Source organism: Tenrec ecaudatus, chromosome 1 (genome assembly GCF_050624435.1).
Source record: "Tenrec ecaudatus isolate mTenEca1 chromosome 1, mTenEca1.hap1, whole genome shotgun sequence".
Classification (NCBI taxonomy): Eukaryota; Metazoa; Chordata; class Mammalia; order Afrosoricida; family Tenrecidae; genus Tenrec; species Tenrec ecaudatus.
The window spans coordinates 78,383,618-78,402,057 of NC_134530.1; the positions used below are offsets into that span (position 1 = coordinate 78,383,618).

Here is an 18,440-nt window from a genome sequence, read left to right on the forward strand (position 1 = left end):
TTCTGCCGCGGGAGCTGTGGGGGAGGTCAGGGAAGCCTGCTGTGGGGCAGCCCTCCCAGGCTGGGACCGGCCGTGCAGGGCAAGGGACAGCAGGGCTGCCGGCACACAGAGCGGGCTCAGTAAATGTTGGCCGCTGCCCTGAACGCACCCGGCCAATCATGGCCTCTTAGTGACCTCCGTGGCTACCACCCTAGTTCCCAGATTCTCACCACCGCCCTCCCACTGCTTCCCTTTGCTCTGGGGGCCGCCCAGGCAGGGCACCCTGAGCAGGGTTACCGGATGAGGTCCAGCAGGGCGTCCGCCGAGCTCATGATGGCCTTGCCGCTGGGCTCTGTCATCTCCTTCTGGGCCGCACCACCTGGGTGGATGGTGGTGACCATGATGATGCCCACGATGACTGCCACGAAGGTGGTCCACAGGTAGTAGGCCACGGTGAGGATGCCCAGGCGACTGGAGGTCTTGGGATCCAGGGAGGCCAGGCCAGACATCAGGCTGGGAGAGTGGACAGGGTCAGAGTCGGGCGTGGAGAGGTCCGGGCCCCGCCCACTCTCATACCCTTCCTCCTGGCTGCACTGGGGCACCAGGCACGGGAGCCCTCCCTGTAGCTCCTTCAGCCTCTCTCAGCTCGGCAGCCCCCTCGCCCAGTCTCACAAGACCAGCAGCTTGGGGCCTCCCTCACCTCACTGGGCAAGACCAAGTTCAGAGACACCTCCTCTGTGAAGTGTCTTCAGAATGAAGAGCTTCTCTCCCAGGCTCAGAAGCCAGCCCTGGGCACCTCAGCACCCAGGCTCCTCTGTTAGGACGCTGGCTGCCTGTGTGGCTGCCTGTGGACTCTCATTAGGCTAAGGGCATGTGAAGAGTGGGTCAAGCTCGATGTCTCTGTGGATCCCCAGTACCCAGTGTGACTGACACCAAGCGGGGACTCATGGTGGGCTTGCTGAATGAGTGAGTGAGTGAGTGAGTGACTGAATGAGTGATTGACTGAGTGAATGACTGAGTGAGTGAGTGAATGACTGAGTGACCGAGTGAATGACTGAGTGAATGAGTGAGTGAGTGAGTGAATGACTGAGTGAGTGAATGACTGAGTGAGTGAATGACTGAGTGAGTAAGTGAATGAGTGAGTGAATGAGTAAATGACTGAATGAGTGATTGACTGAGTGAATGAATGAGTAAATGAGTGATTGACTGAGTGAGTGAATGAGTGAGTGAGTGAATGACTGAATGAGTGAGTGAATGAGTGAGTGAATGACTGAGTGAGTGAGTGAATGACAGTGAATGAATGAGTGAGTGAGTGAATGAGTGAATGAATGACTGACTGAGTGAGTGAATGAATGAGTGAGGGAGTCAGTCAGAGCACGGGGCTGGGGCTGTTGGCCCAGAAGCTCGCTCTGCCAACTCTGACTTTAGGCAGGCAAATCACTCCACGTGGCCTTTGGGCCTCATAACCCCACCCATGAAATGGGACCATGGCTTGCTGGTCCCTGAGAGGTGCCAGCCACGCTGTGGCCATCTTGGGATCATGGCTGGGCCCTGAGATCCCTTCATAGGAAGTTGTATTGAGAGGACCTGAGAGTCTTTCCTCTGACCTCAGCTCCCCCCTTCTCCCCTCCCCACATCCACTCCCAGCCCCAGGGAGGGGCCAGCCTTCTGCAGCCATGGGTGTGGGGGTGAAAGATTAATTAAGGAAATGCTTGTGTTTTGCCTCGCTGCCAAATGGATTTCCATCCCCCCCTCCCCGCTCCCCCCCCCCCCCCAAGTCCTTTCAGTCTCTCAGATAAGGGAGGTGTTTATCTGGCTTGGATTATGCAAGCAAGAGCGGTAATCCCTCTGAGCAGTGTGCAGCTTCCAGCACAGAGCTGGGCACAGAGGCCCTCCCGCCCTGGCTGTAACCCCCGGCACAGCACACAGACTACCCCCTCCATGAAGTCTTCGCTGACCCACAGCCTGGGCTCCCACTGCCCTCCTTCTGTGCCTGCTTTGCTGCTGACTGAACGTCCCAGGACCAGACCAAGGCCCCAGAGCTGGCCGGGCTGAACGGAGGATGGACTGAAGCAGCAGGCCATGTCACAGCGTAGGCTCACTCCTTGTCCGCGGGACACCGTATGTTTGTGATGGACTCAAACAAGGATGGGTCTTACACATAAATCCTGAAGGCTCATAATGGAATGTGCAGCTGGGGAGTGGGGTTCCCCATGAACATCCTCTGGGAGAGGGGTTATCCCAGATCAGGGCCCAACAGTCCTTGGACGGCAGAGGCGTCGCTGACGTCAGCCCTGCTGTCCCAGGAGAAGCGTGGCCTTGAAGGTGAGGGGAGCACCTGCCTGAAGGGACCCAGGTTACCACAGTGACACCTGGCCTACCCTCTTCCATCCAGCCTTCCATCCAGCACATTGACTTGTTTCATGCCCTGTGGCCACAGAGAGAAAGCAGAGAGTCCCTGGTCTGGCAGTGGGTGGGACAGGAGACAGGGATGGCAATTCAGACGTCATGGGCACAGAGGACAGGTGTATTGGACAAGGTAGACCCATCAGTACCTCAGGGGAGGGATCACTGCGGGAGGTGGCATTCATTCCTGGAGCATTTGGAAGTGAGGTGGTCATGCCAGGAAGGGGTCAGTGGAAGCAAGGAGGGGTGGGCTCTGGAGACTGGGAAGTGTGGGAGCTGTGGGCGGTTTACTGTGGTCAGCGCAGGTCCTGTCCGAAGAGCAGTGATGGATGGGAGGAGAGGGCAGACTGTGTGTCCCCAGACCACCCCAGAGTCTCTCTTTTTCTCTGCTCGCCGAAGCACAGCATTCCTTTCCAGGAGACACAGTTGAAGGGGCCCCTCCTCCAGGAAACTTTCCCTGATCCCCATGCTGGGTGAAGGCCCCTCCCTCATGCCCCCATATTTGGGCCTCCAAGTCACCATTCATGAAATGGAATCCTGGGCTTGCATGCCAGGCCCAGGACCCCTGGGGGCCACTGGTGGGCTGGTTCCTGGAGGTGCATTGGCACCGCTCATCGAGTGGAGGTTGCTGGACGTCCGAGGAGAGCTAAGAATTCCTCAGGTGCACAGGGTGGGAGCAAAGCTTACCGGGGCGGTCACGGATGCAGTGTTTGTAAGAACCACATCCTGGGGACAACCTGAACAGTCACTGATGAGGCTTAGACAGAAAGGGGCTACAGCTGATCCTTGCAATGGAGCTTGGTGCACGGTGGGCTTGCTGAGTGAGTGAGTGAGTGAATGAATGAGTGAGTGAGTGAATGAATGAGCGAGTGAGAATGAGTGAGTGAGTGAGTGAATGAGTGAGTGAGTAAATGAGTGAGTGAATGAATGAACAGGTGAGTGAGTAAATGAGTGAGTGACTGAGTGCATGAGTGAATGAATGACTGAGTGAGTGAGTAAATGAGTGAGTGTGTGTGAGTGAGTGAATGAGTGAGTGAGTGAATGAGTGACTGAGTGAGTGAGTGAGAGAATGAGTGAATGAGTGAGCGATTGAGAGAGTGAGTGGGTGAATGAGAGAGTGAGTGAATGAGTGAATGAGTGAGAGAATGAGTGAATGAGTGGGTGAATGAGAGAGTGAGTGAGTGAGTGAATGAGTGAGAGAATGAGTGAATGAGTGGGTGAATGAGTGAGTGAGTGAATGAGTGAGAGAATGAGTGAGAGAGTGAGTAAGTGAGTGAGTGAGAGAGTGAATGAATGAGTGAATGAATAGTCAGAGCACTGTGCTGGGGCTGTTGGCCCAGGGCTAACTCTGTCAACTCTGATTTTCGGCAAGCAAAGTGAGGGTGTCATTGGGAAGATGATCCTGACTTGAAGTTCAGTGGGACTGCGTGAGGCTCTTCAGGGAAACTTGGCATCTGTGGCCCAGGCATACAAGGGAGACCTCCCCCAAACAAAAACAGATTTTTTTCAAAGCTGTGTATTTAAATTTTTTTTTTTACAAAACAACCTTAACACCTTCAAAGTACTCTCCATGACACTTAATACATTTGTCAAATCTGCAATTCTATTCTTGAAAACATTTTTCAACCTCATCTATTTGGATGGATGACAGCACCTCCCTCGTCTTTTTCTTCCCCACTTCTACAGCGTCAAATCGCTGTCCTTTCCCAGAAAGAAGAAGAAGCCGCAGGAGTGAGGTCAGTTGAGTGGGGCAAGAGAGGCATGCTGGTTTTGGCTCAAACTGGCGCACTGAGATGGCTGCGTGAGCAGGTGTATTGTCATGGTGGCAAAACCAGTCCCCCGTCTTCCCCAAATCAGGTCTTTTTTGGTCGCACACTGTCACACAATCTTTTCAGAACCTCTAAACAGAAAGCTTGATTAACAGTCTGACCTGGTGGAACAAACTGCAAATGCGCCATCCCCCTCATATCAAAAAACAAATGAGCATCATCTTGATCTTTGATTTCACTTGACGAGCTTTTGGGGGCAAGGTGACCTTGGCGTCTTTCACTGGATTGATTGATATTTGCTTTGAGGGTTGTAAGTATAGCACCATGTGTCGTCACCAATCATGACCTTGGAAAAAAGTCTGGGTCACTTCAGAGCTGTTTTTCAAAGCACAACAAGTTTCCACTCAATGCTCTTTTTCCTGGTCAGTCAGAACCTGAGACAAATTCCACAGCGACCCTTCTCATTCCCAAAACTTCCATGAAAATTCGCGGAACCAAGCTCCAAGGTAATCCAGATAACTTCCCCATTTCTTCAATGGTCTGTAGTCGGTCTTTGATGACAAGTACGCAACTTTCGTGGGTGTTTTCATCCATTCGGGAAGTTGACGGATGTCCAGAACGAGGTTTGTCATCCACCAACATTTCACCTGTTTTGAAAACCACTCAGACACTTGACTTTTCCCCCTAGCGCTGTCCTTGTAAGCTGTGTTCAACATCACAGCAGTCTCTGCAGCATTTTTTCCAAGCAGGAAACAATTTCACAGCCGCACACTGTTCTCTTAAATCAGCCATCACAAAAGACAAGGTCTGAGTGAAACTGCTTCCATGGGAAATTTCACTGTGACCAGAGAGAACCTCCCCAGGGGATGCCACTGGCTGCACTCACTCAGAGTGAGTGGGTGGAATCTCGCCTAGTGGGGAAAACTGTGTACTATGAAAACTCTGGAAGTTCTTTCTGTCTTGGTGTTTTTTTAGGGTACCCCTCATATGAGTGTAAGTGAAAAAATACTGCTATGCAACTTGATAAATAAAAATATCAAAAAGTGAAGCTATAGTTTCTCAGCAAATCCTCCATGTCGGTGTCGACATTTGTGAAGGCCACGTTTTCATCTCTCTAACGGGAGGAGGCGCAGGGTGGCCCAGCCTGGCAGCGTTTCTTCCTGCTGTGGGTGGGTCACTATGGGTCAGAGCGGACTCGCTGGTACTGGACAACAAGGACAACCACAGGGGGAGGGCACTGAGCCCATCTTCTCCCCAAGCAACCGTGAGTCAGAATCGAGTTGGTGGCAGTGTTGGTTTGTTGGACCTTCCCTGAAGCATCCCACCCTCTTCCATCCGCATTGCTTCCCAGTGGCAGTTGTGGCCGCCCTGCGGGATTCAGATGGTGCCCCTTCACAATGGCCTTTGTCTTTCTCAGGGCACAGATCAGGGCCGCAGGGTGGAGGGGTAAGGTTTCCCAGTAACATTCTCGCAGGACCGCCCTCACTACTTTCCAAGAAGGAGAAAGTGTGTTGTCATGGCAGGAGAACAAAACAAGACAGGATTCCTCAGGACCATTTCCTGAGCCTTTTTCTCACCCGCACAGTGTTGGCTTTTCTTTGAGCGTCTTCGCTGTAATCCCTGTGGTCGTCCTGTGTCCTTTGAGGAAAACGATCAAGACAACTCCTTTAAAGTCCCCCCCCCACACACACACACAGCCCCCCATTGGCCATCACCTTCTGAACAGACCGCTCTGCCTGAATTGCTCTGACCGGGCAGTTCTCCTCAGAAGCGACAGTTTGAACCGCCCACGGTGCCCCCCCGCCCCCCAGCCCTCCAAGGCAATCTAACAGACGAAGACAAGTGTTTACTGAGAGCACTTGTCCGCAGAGCCCCTATGTAAGCACATTCGGGTTGGAAGAAGCCTGTGCTTGGATGAGCGAGAGCACCAGCAGCAGCCCTTCCTGACCCACCCTGGCGTCCGGGGTGCTTGAGGGATCGGGTGGGAGCAGGGTGCCGGTGAACAACAGGCTGCAGAAGGAGTCAAAGGCCCTACAGAAGAAGGCTCCCCGGGGAAGAGGTCCCACGCAGGGCTGGTTCCAGATGGGGAGATAGGAACTTGGCTCTTAACCCAAACCAAGCCCACTGCCGTCAAGCCTCATGCTTGTTCCAAGAGAGATTTGTTTGTTCTTTTGGCAGCCCCTGGTCCTTTCACTATGGGCCGGTCTGCCTGGAATCCAGGCCTCCTGCCCACCCTGACCTTAACGCCTGTTCTCTTGGCCTCCAACACTGCTCTGAGGGGCGATCTGCTGGGGTCACCAACTGCCCACCCCCCTCCCTGTCTCTGCTGCTCACCAATGGGGAAGCTCTTCCTATTGCTGAGGGGCGGCTCCCGAACAGAACTTTCCCTGTTATCCACAAGCCATCCTGCACCAGGCAGCTCCGGAAACCAGAATTCCCCAGACACCCTCCGAGTCAGTGCCTGCCCAAGAGCAGTGCAGTGTGCACCGCACTTGGACTTGCATGCATCTTAGCAGTGCTTAAAGACAGAATCAAGAAAGGTAAACAAGCGGCCATCTAGCTCAGAAGCAGCAGAGCCCACATGGAAGAAGCACACCAGCCTCTGTGACCACCAGGTGTCGATGGGATGAGGTATCAGGCATCAAAGAACAAAAAATCATATCATTGTGAATGAGGGGGGTTGTGCAGAGTGGGGACCCAAAGCCCAACTGTAGGCAAATGGACACCCCCTTATGGAAGGGTCGCGGAGAGGAGACGAGCCAGTCAGGGTGCGATGTAGCAATGATGAAACATACAACTTTCCTCTGGTTCCTAAATGCTTCCTGCCCCTCACTATCGTGATCCCATTTCTACCTTACAAATCTGGCTAGACCAGAGGATGTACACTGTTACAGACAGGACCTGGAAACAGGGAATCCAGGACGGATGATCCTTTCAGGACCAGTGATGAGAGTGGCGATACTGGGAGGGTGGAGGGAAGGTGGGCTGGAAAGGGGGAACCAATTGCAAGGATCTACCAATAACCTCCTCCCTGGGGGACAGATAACAGCAAAGTGGGTGAAGGGAGATGTTGGACACTGTACGATATGACAAAATGATAATAATTTATAAATTATCAAGGGATTGTGAGGGAAGGGGAGTGGGGAGGGAGGGGAAAAATGATGGAGCTGATACCAAGGGCTCAAGTAGAAAGCAAATGTTTTGAGAATGATGAGGGCAACAAATGTACAAATGTGCCTGACACAATGGATGGATGTATGGATTGTGATAAGAGTTGTATGAGCCCCCAATAAAATGAGTTTTTAAAAGATGGTATAAAGAAACCATGGAAAGGAAAATAATAAAGTATGCTTTAATAACACAGTGTACAGTCATCAAGTGTATAATCGTTTCAATGTGGAATCATCCTAAGAATTTTTTTACCATGCTTGAGTTTTATGTTTCAATTAATTAAATGATATTAAAAGTTGCTTCTCAGTTACACTGATGCTCTGTAGCTTGCCAAACCCCAGCTCGGTGCTGTCAAATCACTTCTGAGTCAGCGAGGCCTTACAGGGCAGAGTGGAGCTGCTCCCCGGGGGTCCCCCCCTGCAAGTCTGTAGAGACCACAGCCCTGCCTTTCTTGTGGCAGCTGGTGGATTCAAACCACTGATCTTTTGGTTAGCAGGCCGGCATGCAATATCCTGCTATTGTGGGAAATGTGGTTCCCAGTTATAGATCAGGATAATTATGCTCAGGGAAGTGGAAATATTTGGCCAAACTGGGTAGCATCAGAACAGGATTTCTGATTTAGACCCTGTGGAGTTCCCTGCTCTGCTACCATGGCTGTGGTGCAGACCTGACAACGTGTTGGTGGGAAAGGGAAACAGCAGGAGCAGGAGAAGAAGAAGAAGAAGAAGAAGGAGGAGGAGGAGGAGGAGGAAGAGGAGGAGGAGGAAGAAAAAAGCCTTCTGGTTTTCACTGACCATGATTTCTAATGTGATGCAGTTCTAATGTCTGGCAAGTTTAACTCTCAGCGTTCATGACCATGGTACAGGCCCTCAGATTTGTGGTGATGAGCTTCCCAGCTTTGGAAGTATCCAAGGGAAGCCTGGCTGGCCACCTGTCGAGGTGCTAGAGAGAGGCCCCCACATGGAGTGGCAGCTTATATGAGGTTGACCACGCGTGTCTCTTCTGGCTTTGAGACTTGGTAGTGGGGGGAGGACAGGGGTAGGTAGCACTGCCACCCCCTCTCTCAGGCCTGCCTGGGGGATACGAGAATCCCCTTAAGGAGCCCGAGCGTGTAACTCCTTCCATCGGGCCCTGGGGACTGGGGATCAAGATATTAGGGTGACTAGAAATATTAGACCAAGGAGGCAAGCAGTGGGGAGGTGCCTGAACTCCCAGAGTCCAGCCTGTTCCATTCCGGTCACTGGAGTAGGGGGCAAGGAAGTAGTGACCACCAGGTTACCTAGAAGGAAGAACATGGCCCCTCATCGGTCCTCACACCAACTGCTGAGGTGGGAATTGGAAGCCCATCTTGGCAGAGGAGGCTCTGGAAGCTTGGCCATGTTCTCCGCGCCTGGTTACAAAGCGATAGGGTGGGATTGGGAGAGAAGAAAGGGGGGATTCCTGGGACCCTGCCACAGCTTCGATGCTCTGAGCTGAGGAGCGACAACACACAGTGTTTTCCTTGTCTGTGTTGTACTCCACAAAGCAAAGGAGCAAACATACCCCAAAGGAATACAATAAAACGAGAAGAGTCACAGCCTTAAAGAGTCCCCAGATTCTGGGACGGAGGGCAACACCCGCCCCCCCCTCGCCCCCAGAAGCCGATACCAAGGGCTCGAGTGGAAAGAAAATGCTTTCAGAACGATGATGGTAACAAATGTACAAATGTTCTCGACACAATGGCCGTATGTATGGATTGTGATAAGAGCTGTATGAGCCCCCAATAAAAAGATTTAAAATAAGATGCTGCTCCTTGGTCGGGCTGGCATGCGTTCCTCTCCCACACCCACAGCACCTTCCTATAGACGCAAAGCCCCTTCAAAGTGCCAGTGCCAGACAGGGAAGGGGGGCTCAGGGAGCCAGGTAAGCTTGGGCTTACCTGTGCTTACTTGCGACCGTGTAATGTCTGTGATGAAACCCAGCGACATGCCCTGCTCACGGTACCATCTGTCTCAGCTCCCCAACCTGGCGAATCCCCTCTGCCCTCCCTCACATGGTCAGGTTAGCCAGGCCCTCCTCTGAGAAGCCCGGGCAGGCCTGCCACCTCTCTCCCAGCCCCCAGGGCAGTGGCGCCCCGAGCCAGACAGGCACCTGCCTCTCTTCCACTGCGTCTGCGGGCCCAGAGATGGAGCGCTGAGTGATGCAGTCCACGCTGAGGAAGCGAGCCCTCTCCCTCTCTGCCCTAGGACTTCTCCTGAGGAGCTCTGGTGGTGCAGTGTGTTAAGCACTAGATTAGGAACCACCAGGTGGGCAGCTGAAACCCATGTGCTTTCTCTGGAGAGAGACCGTCGGGGAGACTCGGAGGAACAGCTCTGCTCTGCCTGCAGGGTCCCCTGGGTGGGAATCACTTTTGCTGGCTTGTTTGTTTAGCAATCCTCCTCTAGTCTCAGCTCAGGCTCCTTCTGCCTCATGGGGTCTCTGGGGCCCCTGCTGGGCAGCTCCAGGGTGTGTCCCTCACGTGGGTAACTGACAGGGCTGGTGTGGGCCTCAGTTTCCTCTGGGGGACACAGCGGGGCTAACGACGGTCCCATCCCTGTGGGTGTGTTGCCAGGGTTAGCTCAGACTCAGACCAGGGCCTGGTGCATAGTTTCTGATCATTACTTCTACGTCGTCCCTGCCTGTTCTATGAGCAGCTTCCTGGGTGACTGTGAGTCCCCTTGGGCTGGGCTGCATCTGGTTCTCAGAGCGGAATCAGGCCCGGGCCCATGTGGCACCAGGAGCGGTGGCTCTGCAGCCATCGCCCCGGGAGAAAGGCAGGACTTGCCACTCCCTAAGAGTCACAGGCCCGGAAACCCACAGGGCCAGTTCTACCCTGTCTGATCGGGCCGCTATGCGTCAGTATTGACTCGATGGCAGTGACTTCATTTATTATTTTTTCATAGCCCTGCTGGTGTCATGGGCAAGATGGGCGGTTTGAACCCACCAGCCGCTCCGAGAGAGAAAGATGAGGCTCTGTTCTCCCTTACAGTTTACAATCTTAGAAACCCAAAAGGGCACTTGGATGATGTCTCACACGGTTGCTCTGAGGGGAAGCCCCCGAGCTGATTCGGTTTGGTTTGGCTTTTGAGCCATCGTCTGAAGCGCGCAGCAAATGATGAGGTGCGACCATGCAAGTGAGGTGGGAGAAACCTTCCCGGGGTCTGGCCCGTTCGGCCATCTTGCTGGACATCAAAGGAGCCACGTCAGCAGCAGAAACGGGGGCTTTCCTGACCACCAAGAGAAAAGAGCCAGGAGAAGAGGGTGTCCTTTGCACCCCAAGATCCTTGCATGAAGCTCCTCTGTGCAGGAGACAGAGTGCCATGAACCTGACTGGGGAACCCTGCCCAAGAAGCGGTGACCACAGAGGCAGCAACACCAAGAACCAGAGCCTGAGACAGAACCGAGTGGGGGGCTTCACGGCCGATGGAGGGGTGCAAACCTCACCTTCGGGCTGGAAGCTCACTAGCAGAGTGGGGTGGCTCCAGGTCCTTAATCTGAGGAGCCAGGAGCTTTGTGACCCTTGCTGAGCAGAGCAGAGGCCGCTGGCTGAGAAGCTGACAACCAGATGTGGGCTTGGCCCAGGGAGACGGATGACTACTTGTGGGCAGTGGGCTTTTTGAGTCAACAGAACCTTGCGGGGTCTCTAGAGGGGTGTTACGGGGCTCTGCTTTCAGCCCTTTCCCGTCGGGCCACTTGTTTTGATGGCTTGGCCAAGGCCCCCCGGCAGCGAGTGGATGAGGTCTGCAGAGGCCAGGATGTCCGGAGGGACTGCTGGGATCGGGGGCCAACTCTGACACTATGAAGCACAGACACGTGTTGGGCCGAACTTGGCTTTGAGCACTTGGAGAGTACAGACTCGGGGCGGGAGGGGAGGCCGTGCAGCAGCACGTGGAAGGGGGACTTGGGCTTTTGTTTGCTGCCAACTTGGTGAGTCATCTGGGGAATGGGGTCGCCAAAGGGCTGGTGGGCCTCCAACTGTGGGGCCTGAGCGGGGGGGGTGGGGTGGGGGCAGTCAGAAGGCCACAGACCTGCCCTGACATGGACACCTGCTGGAAACGCCTGGGAGGATGGGGTGCGGCAGCTAGGTGGCTGGTGGCAGAGAGTCAAGCCTGGGGGAGCAGCTGGGGCATTCTGGGGTCAGTGGGGAAGAAGCTCTCAGCTCCATGGCGAGGGCCATTTTCTAACACGGTTCTGCCAACCCCCTGGAGAGGGAGTGAAACCCTGGGCACCAGAGGTCCGCAACACATTTGCCAAAGTCACACAGTCCACTAGAGTCACAGCATCGAGAGTCACCACATCCTGGCACCGAGGAGGGCCGAACCATAGACCGTGGTTTAATGCAGTTGCCGGAAGGAGGTATCTGGAGTGGGGGGCAGCACACCTCACCCCACTCCCCAGACAGGCCACAGGCCCAGCGGCTGAGAGAAAGTGCCACGTTGGCCAAGCGACACATTCCAGATGATTCTGCCCCACGCCCTCCCCTAGCCGGCAGCCAACTCGCTCTTCACCTGTCAGTCACTGCAGCGCCTGCTGTTGGGCAGTGGAGGGACCCGCCTAGCTTGGCCCTGGGGCGGCGTGGGTTGGGCCATAGCACAAGGCTAGCTCTGCGGAGGGGGCAGGCAGGGTGGGCGATGGGTGGAGGGTGCGGGCTGGGCGGTGACACTGTACATCACCACACTTGGTGACATGACCCTAGTGGCCTCAGGTCTGACCAGCATTCATTCTCAGTCATCTCTCCCACGGCCATGGCTGCTTTTCCAAGTGTCCCAAGGGCCAGCCCCAAATCCCATCTACATGGAACGGGGACCCTTCCTCTCCCCGAGGCCAAGCCTCCCAGAGGCAAGGAGCAGAGTGCCCAGAGGTGGCTGGTGCTCTGTGTTACGGGTCCAGGCTGTTGTCACCATCCCTAGCAATGACTTCCTCCGGGCACCTGAGGAGACTCCATTAGGACCAGTGGCCACCGAACCTGCTTCTTCCGCAGGGAGGGGCAGACAAAGGGAGGGAGACAGGAGAAGACCCCTGAGTAGATGGGAACTTGGGTCTTTTGCCCTTCCTCCCCGGTCTCCTCCTGGCCAGCTCCTGACATCTGCTCTCACAAAGCTCAGGCTGAACCTGCTGTGTAGTCTCTCTGGATGGGCTGAGACAGGGCCAAGGATCTCTGCAGAGACGAGCCCAAGGGGCTTTGGAAGAACCACCCCAGGCCTGGCTAGGTCCCTTTCCTGCCTCTGCTGAGCCCGTCTTGGGGTCGCACGCAGTCCCAGAACTGAAGGAAGTAGGTTGTGGACCTCAAGGCACTCCCTTCCCAGTGGGCAGGAGACTGCCGATGGGCATATGGATCACGGTTGCTCTTGGGAAAGGGAATCAGGGTGGGCTTCCCAGAGGAGGTGGCGGCTGAACGGACCCTGGAAGGAAGAGTGGGAATGTCGTTTGAAGAGGACAGCATATGAGTCTGTGGTCAAGCCTGAGAGTTTGCCAGGGCCACTAGGCTGAAGGTCTGTCCCCACATGTGGCCCACAGCTGGACCATTTCCCATCCTGGTGAGTAAAGCGGTCGGTGGACCGGGCAAAAGGGCCGAAGACGGATGCCGGCTCCCACCAGGAGGTTCAGCAGAGCCTTGCCTAGGTATGGCTGCCCTGTGGCTTGGAGGGCAGGGCTTAGAAGCCCAGACTGCACTGACTCTGGTCCTCTGACTGCCTGCTCTTTCTGCCTCCTCCCTCCCTGTTGCCTGTCCTGGCCCTGCCCATTGTCTCCCAAACCAGACCCCATGGTCCAGGTCCAAGACTGTCTCCAATATGCTTGAACGTGGGTGTTTTCTGCCAAAGTTAGAGTTACTGGGGAAGGGGAGGGGGTGGTGGTGAAGGATGGGCTGAGTTTCTTTGGCCAAACATGATTTCCTGGTTCTAAGAAAAATCCGTTCAAAATGCTTGCAAGAACTAGAAAAGAAAACCATCTATTCTCAGAACATACATGGCACCTCCCCGCCCCCCCCCCCGTTCCCCTTCCCCCCCCCCTCCGGCTTGGCTATGCTGTGGAGCTTGCAAAACACCGCCATGCTCAACCTCAGTGACTCATAGACACATGGATCCCGTTTCCCTTGAGTGACGCCTGGTTTAAGAAAATCAAGAATGAGGGGAGCGGAGGGCTTGGCAAGGAGCAAGTGGGAACTGGAGGGCCTGGCTGGACCCAGATGTTGGCCTGATCCACCCCTGGCTCCGCATGTCGCTCGCTCTGGTCCAGGGATGTGTGAAAACAAGGCTCAGATGGCTTCCCGGGGCTAGAATTGGCGCCGGTCTCAACTCCATCCTGGGCCACATAGGCAGCGTCTTCCAGGAGCGGCTTTGTAAGTCTGCAGATGGCATCGTGTCCCCGTTGTGGCTGAGCTTACAGTGTGGTAACCAACAGGACTCGAGCTTCCTGCAGAGCCCTGGGGTACAGTGATGCCCCAACAGTGCAGGGCTGTGAACTCTGCTCCCCCCGCCCCCACCCTGAGGGACAGAACAAGACAGGCCCACAAGGGAGAGACTGGGAGACCGAGACAATCTCTGTGTCTTCATGGTCAGTGGACGCACCACTGAGGGCGCATCCTTTTTTCTGCAGAGGTAATAGTAAGGCAGGACCCCGGGGTGGGGCAAACGACTGAGCACTTGGCTATGAGTGAAGGGTTTGCGGTTCTAGTCCTCCCAGAGGCCCCATGGAAGAAGGAAGACACAACCACTGAAAACCCTCTGGGGTGTAGTTCTCCTCTGAAACACAGGGGGCGCCATACATCTGAATCCACTCAGGATAGGGTGTCCCTCCCGGTCCTAAAGGAACAGATGGTTGCTGATACCTCTTTGGGTTAGCCTCTAGAGCAGCAGTTCTCAACCTGTGGGTCGAGACCCCTTTGGGGGGTGGAATGGCCTTTTCACCCGATTCATAATAGTAGCAAAATTACAGTTATGAAGTGGCAACGAAAATCATTTTATGGTTGGGGGGGAGGGTCAGCACAACATGAAGAACTGTATTAAAGAGTCGAGGCATTGGGAAGGCCGAGAACCACTGCGCTAGATTAAAAGCTAAAGAGTAGCGTCAGGTGATGTTGCTAGGACCGAATGGGGAAGGAAGGTTCCCAGGTTTAAAAGACTCGATGTTCTGAAAGAAGATGTCATTGGTGTCAAGCACAGGAGTGAGTGCGTGCTCACACACACACACACACACACACACACACACACACACAGGGAGCCTGGTTCAAGAACAGGGCAGGTCCTGCCAGGTCATTCATTCCGACGCCCACGTCACATGAGGCAGCATTTTGTAAACATTTTCAGAGGTTTTATGTTCATAGATAGAGATATCACTGCCCCTTGTGGCCAATTTTTATTTGAGAAGAATTTCTAGCTGGCATGCCAGGGCAACCCCCAACGCCCCAGCCTGGCAGTCCACTGACACTCAGTGCCCTGGAGTTGATGCCACCTTCTGGCCACCTGTGAGTTTCAGAGACAGCGACTCTTCTTCCGAGGAGCGTCTGGTGGTTTCAAACTGCTAACCTTGTGGTTAGCAGCCCAGCATGCAATCACTGCTCCAGAAGGGCTCCTGGCCACCTTCTAGGGCAGAGTACTGGGAGCAGACAGCCTCATCTTTCTCCCAGTCGCAGGGCAAAGGACACTGTTGTGGCCAGATGGAAGCGTTCCTCCCTGAAGCTACAACGTTTGTAGGGTTATAGAAGGGCACAGCGTTTGCCTGAGGGCCCAAGGCCTTTTCAGAGGAGACTAAGACTCCAGTTGTACTCCTTATGACTTGAAGGGAGTGTCAGGGTACCCTAGAGGCCCGAGGCTCTCCAGGTCTCCAGGCTAATCCACCAGGAGGGAAAGGAGAGTTGGCTCACCCCCCAGCGAGTTCTGCTCCGAGGAGTGGCACTGAGGCTGATGAGGGGCAACCACTGAGCAGGGGGTCTGAGCTGGGGGCCTAGATCGGGGCATCTCTGTGACCCGAAAACAAGACTCATTGCCATTGAGTTGATTCCAACCCATAGGTACCCTGCAGGACACAGTAGAAATGCGAGGGGTCCTGAGACTGTGCGTCTTCACAGGAGCAGAAGCTTTATCTGCCTCCTGAGGAGCAATGGGGGTGGGGAGGGGGGGGATTCGAACTGCCCCCTACTGTGCAGAACCTGTGTTCCACAGCGACACCCCGGGGAAGGAGTCAGAGAGACAAAGCTAACTGACAAAACCCCTCACTGTTGATTTCCAACTCACAGTCATCCTGCAGGACACGGTAGAACTGGCTCCCTGGCCTTCTGAGAGTGAATCTCCGGGAGTAGAAAGGCTCACCTTTATCCCGTGGAGCCGCTGCCCATCGCTTAACCACTGCACCACCAGGGGAACCACCTGTTCCGAAACTCCCTCTGTCCACCTGGCTCCAGAAGCTTCCACCGACTGAACTCAGTTGACCATGGCCCATGGGTGAAGATGTCCAGAGGGCACACAGGACATTCTGCCTATGGAGGAGTAGGCCAGACTACAGGGAGCGGGAGCTCCGTGGTCAAATGCTGGGCTGCTGCGAAGACAGGCGGACAGAGCTGGAGATCTGCTCCTTCCAGGGTTAAAAACTCTATCACGACCCCAGTGCCGCTTCCCAATCTACACTAGACGGGGGCATGGACATAGGTCTAGGCAAGAGATAAAAGTCACAACACATGGACCCCGGGAACAGGAATGGGAATAGAGATACCCAAAGGGTAGGGGAAGGCGGGGAGAGGTGGGGAGGGAGGGAGGCACTGAACGCAATGAATGGCACATAACCATACCCCCCCAGCCAGGGGGAAGAACAACAGAAGCCAGAGGGAAGGGAGACAGAGGTCGGTGTGAGATTTGAAAATACTTAACAATCTATAATCTCTCGGTGGGCCACAAGGATTGGGGCGGGGGGTGGGGGGAGGAAGGGGAAAAAAGAGGAGCTGATCCCAAGGGCTCAATGGAAAGTAAATGTCTACCAAAAAACGATGGAATATACGTATGAATATGTCGGATACAATTGATGTATGGTTTGTAACACGGGTTGTAAGAGCCCCTAATAAAATGATTAAAAACAAACAAACAACAAAAACAATAGGGGAACTGATCACAAGGATTGATGTATAATCCACTACCCCCTCCATCCGCCCCAGGGGGATGAATAACAGAAATGTGGGGGAAGGGAGACAGCAGTGGGTGTAAGATATGGCAATAATAATAAACTATAACTTATCAAGGGGTCAGGAGGGTGGGAGGGCGGAAGAGGAGCTGATACCAAGGGCTCAAATAGAAAGTAAATGTTTAGAAAATAATGATGGCAACATATGTACAAATGCGCTTAATACAATTGGTGTACGTATTGTTATAAGAGCTGTAAGAGCCCCCAATAAAATACTCTTACAACAAAAATGTGCAGTCTCAGAAACCCTATGGAGCTGTTCTAGGATGTCCTATGGGGCCACTGTGAGTTGGAATGCACTTGAGGACAGTGGCGTGTTGTATGATTTAAAAAAAATCATTTTGTTGGGGGCTCTTGAGGAATATTGTGTGTTTTATTGGAGCTATACTGTACCCAGATTGACTCATCTCTTCCTGTGACCCTTCTGTGAGGGGATGTCCCATTGTCTACAGATGGGTTTTGCATCTCTGCTCTGACCCACCTCGTTCTCAATAATGTCTTTTGTTTGCTCATTTGTTTGTTTGTTTGGGGTCTTCTGATGACTGTTACCTGGTCCCGGCAACCTCTCATGATCGCACAGGCTTGTAATTTTCTTCCATGTGGGCTTGTTTCTTCTCTGCTAGATGGCCGCTTGTTTAACTCCAAGCCTTTAAGACCCCAGATGCTATCTTTTGATAACCGGACACCATCAGCTTTCTTCACCACAATTGCTTGTGGACCCGTTTTGTCTTCAGCGATCATGCCGGGATGGTGAGCATCACAGAATGCCAGGTTGTTAGAACAGAGTGTTCTTGCGTTGAGGGAAAGAGACTACATGTTTTCAGGAGCAGACGGCTTCTTCTTCCTAAGCAGCAGTGGATTTAAACCTCCTACCTTGTGATTAGCAGCCCAAGGCTTGATCCACGGAGCTATCCGGGACCCTCTCATAAAGAGCCAGCTTTCTTCCCAAGGAAAGACTTTACCCCAGGACGAAGCTCCGAAGGAAGGCTATGGGGCAGTTCTAGGAGCCCTGGTGGCAGAGTGGTTATGTGTTGGGCTCTGATCCACACGGTCAGCAGTTGGAAAACACCAGCTGCACTTCGGGAAGATGATGGGGTTTTCTAGCCCTGTAAATGGTTGCAGTCTGGACACTCACAGGGCCAGTTCTCCCCTGTCCCAATGGGTCATTAGGAGTCAAACTAGACTCCGGAACACACGGCAATCGGGACCACAGTCAGCCTAGCGAGGTCTCCTGTCGGTAAACCGCAGCAAAGCCAGCACAGGCCAATCACCTGTCACTGTCCTAAGATGGAAACACTGACGCTAGAGAGGCACCCACCTTAGAAGCATGATGGGGAGGGCTGCAGGGCAGGTCTGCATCCTGTTGATGGAGCGCCCAAATGTGCCCGGGTCCAGGGGGGCTTCCCAGAGGAGGTGACATGCAGACTTACCCAAGGACCAAGTTCAGAAGGGCAAAGGTGGAAGGAACAGAAGCAGGAAAGGCAGGGAGGACGCCGGATGAGTGACAGTCTGTTGAGGTGGCAGTGAATGAGATGAAACAGCTTGTGTACGAACTGCTGAGTGGAGAACTGAAGATCAGTTCTGAAAACCTCCATCCAGTTCACAATAAACTCTTTGAAAAGCCAGCCACAAGCTCCCTCAAATGGCCTGTAAAGTTCAGGAAGTGCTGTTGAAGCCCAGTCAAGACACTCCGAATCGGATCGCCTTCCTTCCAGCTTTGCAGTAAGCTGCTGTTTCTTGGCGGAACCCTGCACAGCGGGCGCCATGCCCCTGGCACCCCCTCGAGGACGGCCACCAGCCACTTTTAGAGGAGACTTGTGATGAAATGACAAGTGTGCCCCCACTGTAGGGCGGGCTTGGGGGCACTGGGTGGGGGTGGGCGTGCGGCATACAACCCTCTGAAGACCAGATTCTTGATTTATCTTA

General features: G+C 54.0%; 1 protein-coding gene across 2 annotated transcripts in view; it reads right to left on the bottom strand.

Moving 5' to 3' along the window:
* The window catches only part of SLC1A7 (solute carrier family 1 member 7), a 58,633-nt gene that overhangs the window by 23,690 nt on the left and 16,503 nt on the right, over positions 1-18,440 (bottom strand). Inside the window, exon 3 of one of the 2 annotated variants that reach the window (XM_075556285.1) lies at positions 277-492. The exons of the other annotated variant lie outside the window; for it this stretch is intronic. Within the exon in view, the coding sequence (XP_075412400.1) occupies positions 277-492 (216 nt within the window). The remainder of the gene's footprint in view (positions 1-276; positions 493-18,440) is intronic. 2 annotated transcript variants of the gene reach the window in all.